Below are 15472 nucleotides of genomic sequence, written 5' to 3' on the forward strand. Positions count from 1 at the left end.
GGCTCCAAGTGACGCAATCTGATCTACAAGATACGAAATGGAAAGGAGAGGAGCGACGGGAGGGTACGTGTGCAACTCCTCCGCCATCTCTTTTTCCCTGCCCCCCTCCTCTCCCCAATGTTTCTGCGGTAGGGCTGCAGAGTGCCGCTGGCATCCGTCCACCGCCGGAAGCAACCGGGACATGCATCACACGGGACAGCAGATGGGCAATCCGCGGGAACGGCACGTTCCTCGCACAAGATGCTCCGCGAGACTGCCGGATTGGTGCTAGGTGTTGTTCGGCATCGTCCGCCGGCGCCCCCCGCGGCGGCGTCTACTCACTTGCCCGAATCGGAACCAGGGAAAATTCCAGAGGGCAAAGAACGAAACTGTTGGCAGGGAGACATGCAATTGGGCTAGTCTCGAGCACTAAATTTCCTGAACGCGGCCTCCCCTCCCCCAGCAACAGCCACGATACCCGTTGCGGGGAGAGCTTCGATTTTCTATTTTGCCTTTTTTCTTTTTGCCTTTCTAAACTGCTTATCTCTTGCCAAGAAGGAATCTTGCTTAACGGTTGCGGGTAGCTACTCCTTTGGTATGCATTGGGGGAGGAACGCAAAATTTTGACGTTGGTTGGCGTTGCATATATATGGGGGATTTCAATGCCCTTCCCGCCCACCAAACCTTGTTCGGTCTCACCATACAAACGACGCTACCTACCGTGAGAGATCTGCATTTCTCCAGTGACGAGCATCGAGATCCATCAATATGCGGTGGCGCGGTGTGTCGTCAATAGGCCCGCAGGGAGTCGTGAATTTTTTTTCGTTTCCTTCTGAACCCTTGTTCGTTGTTTGCCCGTTTACCCCGGATCGCCGGCCGCGGCTCTCGTAGGGCTGAAGTGTGGGCGGGTGCCGTCGGGGGATTGTGGAGTCTTTCTTCGTGTTCAACGGCGGGTGCGGGGCGCGAGGGGTGTGTGTGTGAGCGTGGACAAAGCGTCTGGTCTAGACATGAGCGCGAGGCGCGGGATCCTGCGGATGTGCAAGCGATTACGGGCAGGTATCTTATTCGCACCTCCACGCACGATCGCGCTTTCCCGGTCCGAGCGTCGGTGGTGTGAGACATTTCTGGGGCTGTTCTGGTTTTCCCCGAACACGAGGCTCGTTCTCGTGGATGAGGTAATATACACGAGGATGGGCAGCTGAATCCTCCGTCTGGATGCATTGTACGGTCTTAAAAAATTATACCTACGTCTAGATGCTGGCTCCTGCATCTGACCATGTAAGGGAGCTTAGAGCTTCCGCACTCGCGTCTAGGTATTGGCTTCAGATGCCCACATAGGAGAGTTTTGATAACTCACATCCACGTCTGGATATTGGCTTCATCTGCGCATGTAAAAATGCTCAGGTTGCTCACATTTATATCGGGATCCTGGCTTTAGTTGCCTAAGTACGAGGGCAAGAGCGTCGGCTGGCACTATCGTAATAGCGTCAAGCTCTACATTGCCCGAGAGGAGAAAGTTAGGATGGTTCGTGGGAAACGGTTGGTCAAGATCGCGTTACGTTGCATTGCAGACAAAGACCCACTCAGCTATAGATCATAGCTACCATCTCATCACGTAAGCCTACCTTAGCGTGAGCGGCGAGAGGTATAAGTAACCCTATCCCAGTCTCTTAGAAGGCTTACAGTACCTGCATGTGTTTGTATGTGCAACTTCGAATCCCACATGTACGTTCGGACACCTGCTTTGACTTTTTGATAGAAGAAAATAGCTAACTTGACTGGATATGCCTACTCTTACACTGCGGAAAGTTGTTAGTGGGAGTAGATGCTAAGGAATGTACTTTTTGTATCACCATTTCTACGCACCGTTATTAATATTCCTGAATGCATCACCTAACAGCAGTTGACTTTCATTGTCTTTAATGTTTGGATGTCCCTCATGACTGTTTTTTGAAACCCGTAACGGAACAGTCCATTGCGGTCTTTATACCTGACCGCCCATACGGCATACATTGTTTGGGAGCTCTCATCGATGCCCATGTCCCGCGGAAGGAAAAAGCGGTGGGACTAGGTAGTGCAGCGGCGAAATTATTCCACTTATGGCTGGCGATGCGCGAAGTTGGGTCGGCCTTGGTGTGTCTGTCGTTCACCACCTGCTAGCTTTCATCGTCCAGTCACTGAACCGTATCTGAGATGTGAGCCCTGTTGTGGTTACGAAAAATCCAGAATGCGCTAATGCAAAGATGCGATGCTTATAGTTTACACGTCTCTTTACAGCCTTGACCTATGCTGCGGATATGCCGTATAGTGTAGGTAGACCTTTGAAGAAAAAGAACTCCAGCATGAGTCCACACCTCTATGACCCCAAGGCTCAAGTTTTGGACCACAGCTCAAGTAGCTCGCCAATGCTCTGTTCTCCGCTCCATTACCACTGACTCTCACGTAATGGACGCTACGTGGGCGGGGCACCGTGCGAGGGCTTGATCAACTCTGGGTGGACGTGAATACTGGGCATGATGCCAATGCCAATCGCTCTCCGTATCGCCTTGGCTACCTTCCGATGATTCTTAGGCTTGAGACCGCTAGCATTGGAGTGCTTGATGCGGCCCATCTCAGTGATATACTCAGACATGATGGCGAAGTTCTATTTGCATGCCCGTGTTAGCACACGATACTCGCCTCTCCGCAATCACATGTTCGAACAGCCGTACCTTGTATTCATTCAGCGGATTAAGGGCCAAGGTCTCGAAAGCATCGAGACTGGGGATCCGCTTCGTGCGCCTCCACTTCTTGGCCTCGACGCCGGTCAGGTCGTGTGGCGAGTAGACGTCGCCAGCCTGCCAGCGACGCTGCATCTGGCCTTCGAGCTCGCCGCGAAGGCGCATGAAGTCGACTTCTGCTGCTGTGGACGGCATATTTTGCTGCAACATATCATGGGCGTACTGGCTGGGCGAAGGCGAGGAGCGGGGAGTGGGAGACGCCGGATCGCGGGATTGCTGCTGTGGTTGGCGGGGCTGGAAGCGGGAGTAGTTGGGTCTGTCCTGGCTCTCAATGTCCGACGTTGACATGACTGTCTTGAACAGGTCTGAAGGGCGCGGGTCAGTCGGCGCGTGGCGGCTTACGGGGAGGTGCGGATGCGGTACCTGATGTTGGATCGCGCTGGTTCCTGGCGACGGTGGTGGACAAAGCACGAACAGGCGCGCCGCGCAGGGCGGCCAATGGCCGGGTAGTGGTCAGTCGTAGCAGAGACATCTGTCGGGCGGCGGCGTTGTTGCGGAGTCGAGGGCAGGCGGGCGGTCGCGAGCAGCCGCGATGCTTGGCGCTGGAGTTTTTGCGGAACTTGACCTTCGCGTCGCCGCCCACTGGCTGTCGTCATCCGCGCCGCCAACCCACCTCTCCGCCGCAATTGCCCTGCCAGCCCAGCTCTCGCATCTCCCGCAATCCGCCTCCAGAATGCGCCATTAGGCCTCGTCGCAACTCACTTCGCGCCGCTGTTCCTCCATCCACCCGTGCCGCCGCCGAGCTCCCCGCCGCCATGCCCGCCCACCTCACCCGGCTGGTCATTCGCAGGATTCTTTCCAACGAACCCATCGTCTACCGCGATTGCCTCCACCGCCGCGCCAATGCCTGCCTGCAGCCGCGCTCCCAAACCGTCCGCCGCAATGGCTTCGCTCAGTCGCGTTCTTTCTTCGGCTTGGCGCGTGAGTCTGCGCGGAAGGTCAAAACCGCCGATCTAGCGCCAGGATTGGCGAGCTTGGTCGACCTCAACCACGCCCAAACCGGGCAAAGACGTCCGCCACATCTTAAAACCATTTGCGAGGCGTTCAACACGCTGATCAAAGCCAAAATGGACTCGCGCGGCGCCTTCACCGACGTCGAGGCTGGCCATGTGTTGAACACCCTCCGCTATCTGGACGAAAAGCGCATAGGCAACCAACTCACCGCTGAGGGAGCGGAGCTTCCGACAAAGACAACGCTGCAAGCCGCTCTGGATGTTTTGGGCAGGGCCATATCCCCCAGGAGCCCGACCCACCTCCTTCTTGCGGAAGAGCTGTTCAAATTCATGGATGCTCAATGGGCCGCCAATGCCAAAGAGACCGATTCCTACAATCCCATGTTTAAAGCTTTGTCAAAGACGGTTGTGGTCATGTCTGTTCACGGCGAGCCCTTACGCGCTCGCGATTTGCTGGTGGAGAAATACAACAAGCATAGCTGGGACCACTCGAAGGAGTATGGCGCCGCTGTGCCCTGGGCGACCATATTAGGTGAGCTTTACGCACAGGGCAACCATGCCGAAGAACAGCAGACGCTTCGGATCATGGAAGAGCTCGCCATCCCGACAGGCGTCGTGCGGAAGGTCAACGAGAAGTTGCTCGAAATTCATGCGAATCGTAACGACTTGGAGGCCACGAAGAAAGTGTATGAGGAGATCACGAAAGTCCCAGGTGGAACGCTTGATATCACCCACATGTACGGTACCATGTTCAGCTGCTGCCTTCAGCACAACGACATGGAGTGGGGCCAGTCGCTCGTGCGCTCAATGCTTGAAACTCTCGAGGTGTTTTACTCAGATCCGACCAATGATCGCCTGACAAGAGCGAAAGCGATGTGGGATGCTCTGTTTCTTTGGGCTGCTGGTTCTGGCAAAGGCGTCGATGAAGTGGATCGCATGATCAACGTCATGGTGCGGAGGACCTTCGTTGACGAGAGATCGGTACAACCAGATGTCGAAACGATTAACAAGTTGGTCGGGTGGTGCATGGCCCGGAACGAGCCGTATTTTGCAGAGAGATATATCGCGCTTGGCTTAAAATGGGGAATCCATCCGAACGCTGATACTTACTACCTCCAGGTCAAATATCGGCTTTCTGGCGGAGACATTGACGGCGCGCGGGCTGCTTATAAGCTTCTCCAAGGCGAAGACTGTTCCCAGGGCGAGAATTCCCTGGCAGCCAATAAGCTCATCCAGGCCATGTGCGCATCACGGAAATACCCTTTCAACGCTATCATGACCTTGGTGGACGATCTTAACGAGCGAAAAGCCGACTTCGAGCCCGCGACTGTTTCCGCCCTGAGCGTGCTGCACCTCCAACACAACGAGCTGCACGACGTCATTGACCTCCTCCAAACCCACTCCTTTCACTTCTCCGCAAAGGAGCGGCTCGAGATCGCCGACTCGCTCGTGGCCGTGGTCATGGACCGCAAGCGCGCATCCACCACCCGTGCCTGGGACACGTACATCATCGCGCACACCATCTTCGCAGAGCTGCCGCGCGAGACACGCACTATGATGATGCAGGAGTTCTTCGACCGCGGGCGGGCGGACATGGCGTGCCACGTCTTCGCACACATGCGCGAGCTGGAGGACAAGGCGTCGCGAGCGACGGCCGACACGTACGTGACGGCGCTGACGGGCATCGCCAAGTTCGCCGCGGCGCCGCGCGTGTCGTCGTCGTCGGCGGCGGCGTTGATGATGGAGGAAAACGACGACGACGCCGACGTCGACGCCGACGACGAGCGCAAAAGCGAGTGCCGGAGCCTGCTCGACGCCGTCCACAACGCCATGAAGCTCGACCTCGACCTCGAGCCGGACACGCGTCTGAGGAACGCCCTCATGCTGGCGTACACGGAGTGCGGCCTGCCCGCCCGCGCTTGGGGGTTCTGGGAGGACATCGTCAATTCGCGTGAGGGCCCGAGTTTCAACTCCATCCCTATCGCTTTCCGCACATGCGAGCGCATGCCGGTTGAGGGAGAGCGGCGCGCCAAGGAGCTGTGGGCGCGCCTTAGAAAGATGGATATTGAGATTAGCAAGGAGATCCAGGCGGCGTATGTGGGTGCGCTTGCGGGGAATCAGAATATCGAAGGGGCGCAGATGGTACTGCTTAGGTCTGAGAAGGAGTTTGGATGGAGGCCGGATGCTTTCTTGTGAGTATGATTTTTTCCTTTCTCGTTTTTCTTCTCCTCATTTCTATCCCCCCCTCCCCTCTCCTCCCTTCTGCTCTCCTCCCGCATCCTTCCCGGTGATTCCATTCCCCCACTTCAACGGCACTGTGACGATTTTCCATTGGAAATATTCGATTGACTAACGGGTTTTGTTAGACTGGGAACGCTGTTCAATGCCGCGTACGGCGTGACGAAACAGGAGGAGGTTGAGCGCTGGATCCAGGCCAAGTACCCGACCCGGTGGGTGGAGCTGCAGAGACTGGGTGCTAGGAAGACGGATGATGGGCCGAGGCTGTTCAACATCGATCGTTCGTTGTTGCCTTGATTTTCACTGCTTGCTCTTCTTAGTTGGAATCAGGTGGTAGATGAACGAGGGGTGGAGTGAGGTGTATACACGGGCAGGCACCGGATCGGATGGGAAAATGAAGTCGAACAGAGGTCATGGTTTGGGGATTTGGGGGTGAAGTCTGAAGATCAGGGAACCTGAACTGGTATGTTGAAAATGTAATCCATGTATCACTACGTAACGGCAGCGATGTTTATTGAAGCGTGTGGAGGATGTGGTATTATAGCTTCTGAAGGTAATGGATCTGTCCTCCTTAGCATGGCGGATGTACCCATGAGCTTAATGTGCCAGGGATGAACACTTCAACTCCTCGAGGTTGATTCTTTGAATTATACGCCCGCCATCTGCTAAGCGGATTGTGGATAGATGTGTGCAGCTTTGCAGGCTGGATGTTTCTGGAGAGGCAAAACATCTGTTTCGTCCCCGCGGATGTATGTACGGTGTCTCCGCAAGCGATACTGCCAAGACAAAGGCCCCAGTTCTCCACAACACTCATCCTTGCCGTGTCGGCACACGGCCGTACACATGCACCTTCCTCGACGCTTCAGATGCAACTCCTTGTTGGTCGTCTCTCCCACATTCGCCTATCCTTTCTTTCGTGCATCGTCACCGCAAGGAGTTGCGCAACTCATCAACTTGACACAGGAAATTAAAGAAGAGGCCGTTTTTGGCTGCCGCGATGACGGCAGCGCCTGAACCGACGACGAGTCTGCCCTTGGGTGTGAGTCGTCCACAAGCCACGAAGTTCCTTTTGCCTCTACGAGCCCTTGCCACAACGGAGCAGGAGCAGGAAACAGGAGCCAAGCGTCTTCGCGTACGATTAGTGCCGGCGCCACTACCCTGTCACTTCTCACCCTCCGCCTGTGCGCTCATCCTGCCAGGTGCCGTTATGAAGAGGTCAACCAATCGCGAATTTCTCCACCATACAAAACTATGCAAGCCCTCCCGTCCCGTTGACATGTTTTGCCCGACTTATTACAAGGGTATCGCCACACCGCCGAGCACCCTCCACCCCCCAACCTTTCCGCCCCCACCAAGCCGACCAGGGACCTGGAGCCGCGTTATTCTTGGCTGATGGCCGACTCGAGTGGATCGCCGCGGCCAATCGTATTTATTATTCGGTGCGAACGGTTTTAAAGTCCGTAAGCCCGTGGGTGCTGTTCCTTCAAGTACGGGATGCTCCGTAACTCGGAGACGAGCCAGCTGAAGCAACCTCGCCGCGCCCCATCTGAGTCTTTGGAGGGGAGGTCGAATCCTTCCGACTGACTGGGTCTTCTCCTCCTTCCTCCTTTTCGTTCCGTGTCGCGCCCTTCCAAGCTGGTGTTGCCATATCACCGTCGCTTGCGCTGCCGTTCCGCAAATGCCCGCCATCTTCGACGCCGTCGCCGCGGCGCCAACAAGCAGCGGTGGCGCGACAGCGGTCCCGACCCGCAGTCGCAGAATGCGTACCGTCTCGCTGGCGCTGCAGGCGTCCAGTTTGGTGCTGAGCGTCCTCACGATGGCGCTTATGGCCAACGTTCTGTACACTGCGCGCAATATCGAAGTCGAGGACCCCGGCTTCGTCATCCACCGTGCCAGTTCCGCGCTCGTCGTGTGGGCTGGCACCGGAGGCATTCTGAACGCCGTTGCTGCCGGCTATTTGATCTACTCCGGCCGCCCTCTGGTCTTGAACATCACGGGCACACAGGTATGTGAGAAGACGAAAAGGAGAAAAAGAACAGCAAGAAAAAGACACAACCATGAGAACACAAGCTAGCACCTATCCCGAACTTTCCATCCACTCTCCCAAAAAAAAAAAAGAAAACACCGAATCCATCCCAATTCCTTGATTTCCACCTCCACCCCTTTCTCTCCACTCATTCCCCCCTCTCTCTCTTTCTCCCCGCCACACCCTTTTCTCTGATCCACCCCCAAACCAACCTAACTAACCACTCCCCCCCCTTCCTTCCCCCCCGAAACAGCCCAACCCCCCAACCATCCGCCCCACGCCCGCCCGCCTCGCCCTCGCCCTCGTCGCCCTCGCCCGCACCCTCGCCGCCACCGCCTACGCCTTCGCCGACTTCGACCGCGCCACCGCCCTCGCCCTCCCCTGGGACGGCGTCGTGGACAGCGCTTCTTTCCCCTCCTTCTTCACCCCCGAGACGTACGCCAGCAACCAGGGCTTCGGCGACGACACCAGCCCGGACGTGGCGGCGCGCGCGGCGGGCGCGCGGGCGTGCTGCGCGGCGATGGTGGGGCTGGCGGGCGTGGGGGTGGTGGGGGGGTTGGTGGGGTGGAGGGGGGAGAGGAGGGGGAGGATGGGGAGGAGGGATGTGGGGGAGAGGTTGGGGGGCGGGGAGGGTGGGGATGAGGAGGGTAGTGGGCTTCGTGGTGATGGGGGCGTGGAGGTGGAGGGTAGGGAGGTGGTGGAGATGATGGGGGATCAGCGCGTGAGGGCCGAGCTGGGGGCCGGCGGCGGCGGCGGGGTGTTCGAGGTGCAGGGGAAGCAGATGCATGAGATGGAGGGGGCTGGGGCTGGGGCCGGGGCCCATGAGGTGCAGGGGCGGCCGATACACGAGATGGAGGCGGAAGAGGGGCATCGGCGGTGGGTTTATGAGATGGATGCGTCGGAGGAGGCAGGGTGGAAGAGGGAGAGGGAGAATGCTTGATTGGGGGTTGAGAGCGCGGTCGATAATAAGGTTTTTTTCTTCTTCGATATGCTTCTTTTTTTTTCCCTCTCTCTCTCTCTCTCTCTCTCTCTCTCTCTCTCTCTCTCTCTCTCTCTCTCTGTGTGTGTGTGTGTGTGTGTGTGTGTGTCTTCGGACTTTCTTGCGCTCTGGCCAAAAGACATCGTCGCGCCATCGGGTCGATCCGTTCAAGGCGTTGTACGACAAATCGGAACCTTTCTCCACCATAGGGCTTCGTGCAACTTTTGGAGATCTTTGCAATTGCTGTCATGGTAGGATGGCTCGTATTTCAAGGTCCTCATTTACCTTCTCAGTAAAGGCCGGTATATGTCGCCGCTCTTGGCCACTGCGATGTCTGCCTGCGTCGGCAATACGAGTATCAGTCACTTAAATTGGACGCTAGATCCTCACTCGCGTGTACGTACCCCGCGTGGACAATTTAAGCAATGGCCCCGGGCTACCACAACGCTGCTCGTTGAAGCATGTAAGCAGTGGTTTAGTAGCCATCAATACCAGGAATCCTTTCCGTTCAAATAGTCCAACCGCATATAAGGCAGCGCCTCATGAAACAACATCGTTGTTGTCTTATCCTTGTTGAATGCAGCAACAATTCCATGGGGCTTTGTGTCTCCGTGAAGGTAATTAGTTGACTCGGTTCTGGAATGCTCAGACCCATGTGTATGATGGTGGTCGTGGAGTCGATGATAATGTCGTGCTTTCATACAACACCTTGAACCGGAGGCCATCCCGTAAAAGCCATCCTACATGTACTATTTTGAAACGGTGAGTTCTATCTTTGGGAGCCACTATTTTTTCTATGAGCGAATAATGGAAATCCGTAGACGTTGTACATGCGCAGGACGTGACGTCAGCCGAACATGCACAGCGCATGGAGTCGGCTACCATGGGCCTGCACAACTTCTGTTAGGCGGTTCTGCGAGGATGTGCGCATAGCATTCTTCTCTGACTCGACTCTGCGACGGTGGTTTGTTGAGGTATTGGGGCTGAGGTGGAGACAAAAGGTTTGGGCGTGGGCAGGTGCGTGTGGGTCGGACCAAGAGCGCGGACAGGGACCGATCCTCCGCAGAAGCCTATTCCGAAGTTTCAATCAACATCCAGCCTCACATCTTAACACCACGTACAGATCCTCACCCTTGCACCGGGCCTTCCCCGCAGCATTACCGCCTCATCTTTCGCGGGTCGCCGGTGTTGAGCCATCACCCTCGCGCACCCCCTCCGCAGACCCGCAACCGCCGCCGACGCCAGCGCCGACGCCAGCGCCGACGCGCGCACGCGTATCCCAAGAGCTTCACCACCCCACCCAACAGCTCACAGCGCGTCATCCCGCCCCCTCGCCACCATGAGTGCTCAACAACCCCGTCCTCTTCCGCCGGGCATCCGCGTCAACCAAATCCAGACACTTCCGCACTTGACCGATCAGCAGAAGGCCACATACACCCGCGGCGTCGCAGGCCTATACGAAGCCTTCCAGAAACATGACAAAGATAGCACCGAGTACAAGACGGCCGCCGCCAAGCTGCTGGAGTTTACGAAGAAAATGGGCAGGGAGATGAACGAGTGGAAGGCAGCCCAGGCAGCCGGTGCGGGCGACGGACAGCAGGCCCAGCCCGCCCAACAGCAGCAACCCCAAGCCGACAGACCCCAAAGCCAGGGCCAACAGGGCCAGCCCGCACAACCGCCGACCCAGCAAGCCCCAGGACAGGCCATGCATCCCACCGGCCAGCAGCCTCTTCCACCTCAAATCGTACAGCACATCAACAGCTTCCCGTTCCAGCTGCCGCCCAACATCCCTGCCGGATCGCCCGAGGCGGAAGCCAAGTTGAGGGATGTCAAGAATCACTATGCTTCGATGCTTCACAGGCAGGAACAACTCGCGCAAAACTTAAAGAGGATAGGAGCTATGATAGCCGAACGCCAGAACAGCGGACAGGAGATTCCGCAGAACTGGATCGCCCAGAAACCGCAGATGGAGACGCAGTTTACACAGGTCAAGAGATCGGTCCAAGAGTTTAGGAAGACCCAGGAGCAGCTCAAGCAGCAGGCGGCCCAACAGAACGCGCAAAATCAACAGGCCCAGCAGCAGCCGCAGCAACAACAGCAGCCGCAACAACCTCCCCAGCAACAGCAGAAGCCACCGGTTCAGCAGCAACCTGCGGTCCAGCAGACCCCGCAGCCACAGCCGCAGCAGGCTCCCCAGCCGCCAGCTGCACAGCATATAAAGTCCGAGACTCCCGTGGCCCCTCCCACGCCGGTTCAATCGCAGCAGCCAATGCCGATGGGTGGCCAGGCCGGCCATGCGCCACAGCAGCCACAGCAGGCCGGGCAGGTTGGGAACAACCAGTCCATTGCCACCAACCCGGCAGTGCAAGCGGCCCGGCAGCAACAGTCACCGATGAGCCCGGGGGTTCCGGGGTCGCAGCAGCCAGGCCAACCTGCTTTCAGCGGACAGATGCAACCGCAAGGCGCGCAAACGCCGCAACAACAACAACCCATGAACCCGCAGCGACCTCCACTCAACCCACAACAAGCGTCGCAGATGAACCAGATGCAACAATCGCCTCACCCACCAAGCGCCAACCCCAACGGACCCATTCCCTTGACGCACGGCCAGGCCATGGCAACCGCCGCGCGCACGTATTCCGAAAGCCGCGGCACGCCGCAGATTCCAGCAGCTCAGGGCTACCAGCCCATCGGCAACCGTACTGATCAGATCGCCAACCCCAAAATGCCGATTCCCAAGACACTCAATGCGCCGCCACCTCACCCGGTCAACATGGGACCGGCCAGACCCACTCTCGGAGGACCTAGCAACGGCGCGCCCGGTATGATGGGACAACCCGTCATGGCGACACACCCGCAGTATCACTTGGAAGGCGACGAGAACCGAGTGCTGAGCAAGAAGAAGCTCGATGAGTTGGTGAGGCAGGTGACGGGCGTGGGTGAGCCTACGGGTGAAGCACTGTCGCCCGAGGTCGAGGAGGTAAGGCACATGCACTCTGGGCCCAGGGAGAACGAGCTAACCTCTGATTCAGGCGATGCTCCAGCTGGCGGACGATTTCCTGGACAATGTCGTGTCGTCGGCGTGCAAGCTCGCCAAGCTGCGCGAGTCGTCGCAACTGGAAATCCGCGACATCCAGAACATCCTGGAGCGCAACTACAACATCCGCATCCCGGGCTACGCATCCGACGAGATTCGCACGGTTCGCAAGTTCCAACCGGCGCCAGGCTGGACCCAGAAGATGAATGCCGTGCAAGCCGCGAAGGTCATGGGTGGGAAGACGGATTAGGCGGGCCGACAATGTCGGTGTGTGTGGACAAAAAGCTTCTTCTTCTTCTTCTTCTGGCCGGGACGCTGCGCGCGTGCCTGGCTTTTTCTTCGCGGATCCGGATGGGTTAGGGTAGCATTCTTTGGCGCAACGGGCGTGCAACGGGAGATGGTCATAGGATGCGGCACGGATTACGGGAGGCAGCAGCTTACATGCGAGGGTCCAAGGCAGCAGGAATGGCGGGCTCTTGGCCCCCAGAGGGAGGCCGTGGTGGTGTGCACAGGTGACTCGTGCATGGGAAAATCGGCATCTTGGCCCCATCGGCGCAGCAAAAGGCGGAGCACACGCGCTGACCGATCGGCCGCACTTGGCCCGGCTGTGCCTTCTTTGACCATTCCTACTGCTGCATCGGGGAAAGTTTTGGGTCAGCAGGAGCGGGTCCTCGCAACTCAGCCGCGCTCGGCGCCTGTCACCTGCAGCGCGCGCCACGGGGAAGAGACGCTGCGGCTCTGACAGCCCTACGGGTAGAAATAATATACTCTTCATGATTCAGACACGCTCGGCCGTCTCCTTTTCCGCCTTCGGTCGCATATACATTCGTGCCTTCTCCGCAGCTACCAGGCGCAGTTGAGCGCGACCATCGTACCGCGTACAAGCTGCCCGAGCCATCCCGCACTCCCGTATGGCGACGCCGCCGCTAGAACCTCGGCGGACCTTCTCCGCACCCTCCATCTCCGTCGAAGACACAAGCTACGAGGAGCCGCTAGAGAGCGTGCAATCAGGTATGTTCCCTGCACACCGAGGCAATGGCCCGCGGACAACATGCTAATGGGATTTTCTAGACGACCCTCCAACCCCCGAGCAGACGTTGCCCAAACGCAGAACGGAACCCCCGCCAGAACAGCCGCGCTACGGACGCACCCATCGCAGACGCAGCCCCGGTCCGGACTGGAACACAGCATGGGACCCATCCGATTGGAAAGATGGCCGAGTGCTGGTCGTCGACTACCTGGGCCGAAGTGCGTCCATTTCTCCCTCTGTTTAGACAACTCTCAGCTCACGCCTAGGACGCACCAGGTGACGAAGACGGCAAGCGACGCATCTCGGCGCAGGAGATACGCAGCCTCAAGGGCCTGCGCTCGCTGCTGGAAAACCGGGCGCTGCGGGCATCCTCGATCCTGCGGGTGGTGCACGTGCAGAACGCGTCGTGGGCGAACAACTACCTGCTGCGCAAGTTCAACATGGAGCACGACGACGACATCGTGGGCACGGCCTTCGGGCGGTGGGCGCGCTTCGAGCGCCCCCAGCAGCGGGCGGGCAAGCCCGTCCTCAACGCGCGCGCCTTCCGCCCGCAGCGCGACCCGTGGCGCGGCGTCAGCCGCTGCGCCTTCGGCCTCGACTACCTGAAGCAGTACGACGCGCGCAAGTACAACAAGGACGCCGACGACGAGAAGGTCAAGATGATGGAGCTCAACGCGTACGACGCGTTTGAGACGCCCGTGTACGGTCACGACGTCTTCGTGCAGCGCCTGTCGGTCTACGTCCAGCATCGCGAGCCGCACGAGGACCGGCCCGAGCTGCATGCCGCCGACTTTGAGATGCCGATGCGCAACCCGTACAACCAGGAGGAGTACGGCGAGTACAAGCGGCTGAAGAGGCAGTACGAGCACCGGAGCTCCCGCCACAAGGAGGCCAGTGGCAACGGCTACTTTCCGCATCTGGAAGAGTTGGATAACGGAAGCACCATCATCGTCTTCGAGAACTCCCAGTCGAACAGCCCCGAGGACACGTTGATCCAGGCGAGAAATGAGATCGAAGCGAGGTGGCGCCGGCTGCCATTCTACCTGAAAAAGGAGCAGAAGGCGACCGACGAACAGCTGGCCGTCGAGTGCATGGACTTGGTGTTGAAGGACGTCTTCAAGGCCATCACCGTGGGATGGGAGAGATTCATGCGGGCTTGCGAGACTCACGTCAGCATTTTGGAAGACAAGATCTACGAAAACCCAGCCGACGAGTCTCGCGCTCCCGAACTGTGGATCAACTCGTCTCTGTGGCTCAAGGTCGAGAAGCTGATCTACCTTCACATCGACCTCGCCAAAGACGTCCGCAACATGATGGGAGACGTCACCGGCGACGAAGGACCCGACGAATGGATCTCGCAGTCCGCCGAGGAATTCGACAAGATAGCAAACTCGGTCAACGAGGACCTCATCAAGCCCACCCAAAACCTATCCGACATGATGTACAAGTCCGTCGAGATCCGCGACTCACGCCTCGGCCTCCAACTCGACACCAGCATGTGGCGGCTGTCCTGGATCACCTTCATCTTCCTGCCGCTGACCTTCATCAGCGGCTTCTTCGGCATGAACGTCGACATCTTCTCAAAGGACGAGAACAACCCCGAGCTGAAATGGTACTTCATCGTCACCGTCCCGCTCATGGCCACCGTCGTCCTCTTCTGGCTCTTCTTCAAGCGCGCCGGGCCCGGCCTCGACAACGACCCCACCGACTCGCAGCGCGGCGTCTACGAGCACCTCTTCCACGAATTCAGCGACAACTACCCGCGCGTGTGGACGCGCGAAGGGCCGCGCCTCGACTCTCCCTCTTCTCCTTTTTCTCCCTCGTCCTCCCCATCCAACGTCTTCGCCCGCCTCAAGTGGCGCCTCGTCCGCCACTGGTTCGACCCCGACCGCACCATCCGCGCAAGGGGCTACAGCCCCGCCGACGACCTCGGCCCCTACGCCCGCTTCAAGCGCGCCGCCGCCCGCCGCTGGCTCCGCCAGCTCGAAAACGACGCCCGCGACCGCGCGGTGCGGCTGCAGGACGCGGCCGCCGAGAGGCGTCTCGACGGCTTGCAGGCTGCTGGCGACAATGGCAACGGCAACTCCACCACACCCTTCGATCTCGCTCCCGCGATGGAAGCGGGAACCGTGATCGTACCTGGCCCCGAGTCCGAGGGCCCCTTGGTCGACTGGTCGCGAAGCAGCAGCGGTCGTAACTCTCCTTCGTCGTCTTCGTCGCCAAAGCTGCGCCCAGCGCAGGAATTGGCGTACCTGGCGACGCAGGCGGCGGCCGAGGCCGAGCCGGCGGCCGTGCCGGCCATGAGGCGGATGAGGTCGTCCGGGTCGGGGTCGAGAGGTGGTTCTGATGGTGGTGGCAGGCCTGGGAGTTCGGGGTTGGGGGCGGCGATGGTGGAGGTGGAGATGGGGGAGGTTGGTGGTGGTGGTGGTGGTGGGGGTAGTACTGGTGGG

At 58.6% G+C, this 15472-nt stretch overlaps 5 protein-coding genes across 5 annotated transcripts; 4 read left to right on the forward strand and 1 right to left on the reverse strand.

Moving 5' to 3' along the window:
- Positions 1–2431: 2431 nt before the first annotated feature.
- BKCO1_5900030 (mitochondrial 37s ribosomal protein rsm18) lies at positions 2432–3231 on the reverse strand (the record flags this gene model as incomplete). Its single annotated transcript, XM_020277619.1, has 3 exons — positions 2432–2623; positions 2691–3064; positions 3123–3231. The coding sequence occupies 3 exons, from the start codon at positions 3229–3231 to the stop codon at positions 2432–2434; spliced, it is 675 nt and encodes a 224-aa protein (XP_020126805.1).
- Positions 3232–3514: 283 nt separating this feature from the next.
- On the forward strand, positions 3515–6247 carry BKCO1_5900031 (complex i intermediate-associated protein 84 protein; the record flags this gene model as incomplete). Its single annotated transcript, XM_020277620.1, has 2 exons — positions 3515–5904; positions 6079–6247. 2 exons carry the CDS (start codon positions 3515–3517, stop codon positions 6245–6247), a joined length of 2559 nt encoding a protein of 852 aa, XP_020126821.1.
- A 1381-nt stretch (positions 6248–7628) lies between these two features.
- BKCO1_5900032 (uncharacterized protein) lies at positions 7629–8916 on the forward strand (the record flags this gene model as incomplete). Its single annotated transcript, XM_020277621.1, has 2 exons — positions 7629–7955; positions 8230–8916. 2 exons carry the CDS (start codon positions 7629–7631, stop codon positions 8914–8916), a joined length of 1014 nt encoding a protein of 337 aa, XP_020126822.1.
- A 1378-nt stretch (positions 8917–10294) lies between these two features.
- Positions 10295–12242, forward strand: BKCO1_5900033 (transcription initiation factor tfiid subunit 12; the record flags this gene model as incomplete). The annotated part of the gene is made up of 2 exons (XM_020277622.1): positions 10295–11935; positions 11988–12242. The coding sequence occupies 2 exons, from the start codon at positions 10295–10297 to the stop codon at positions 12240–12242; spliced, it is 1896 nt and encodes a 631-aa protein (XP_020126823.1).
- Positions 12243–12903: 661 nt separating this feature from the next.
- BKCO1_5900034 (uncharacterized protein) lies at positions 12904–15369 on the forward strand (the record flags this gene model as incomplete). The annotated part of the gene is made up of 4 exons (XM_020277623.1): positions 12904–13003; positions 13064–13240; positions 13299–15215; positions 15263–15369. 4 exons carry the CDS (start codon positions 12904–12906, stop codon positions 15367–15369), a joined length of 2301 nt encoding a protein of 766 aa, XP_020126817.1.
- Positions 15370–15472: the final 103 nt, after the last annotated feature.

The sequence above is a fragment of the Diplodia corticola genome (assembly GCF_001883845.1).
Source record: "Diplodia corticola strain CBS 112549 chromosome Unknown scaffold59, whole genome shotgun sequence".
In the NCBI taxonomy this organism is placed as follows: Eukaryota; Fungi; Ascomycota; class Dothideomycetes; order Botryosphaeriales; family Botryosphaeriaceae; genus Diplodia; species Diplodia corticola.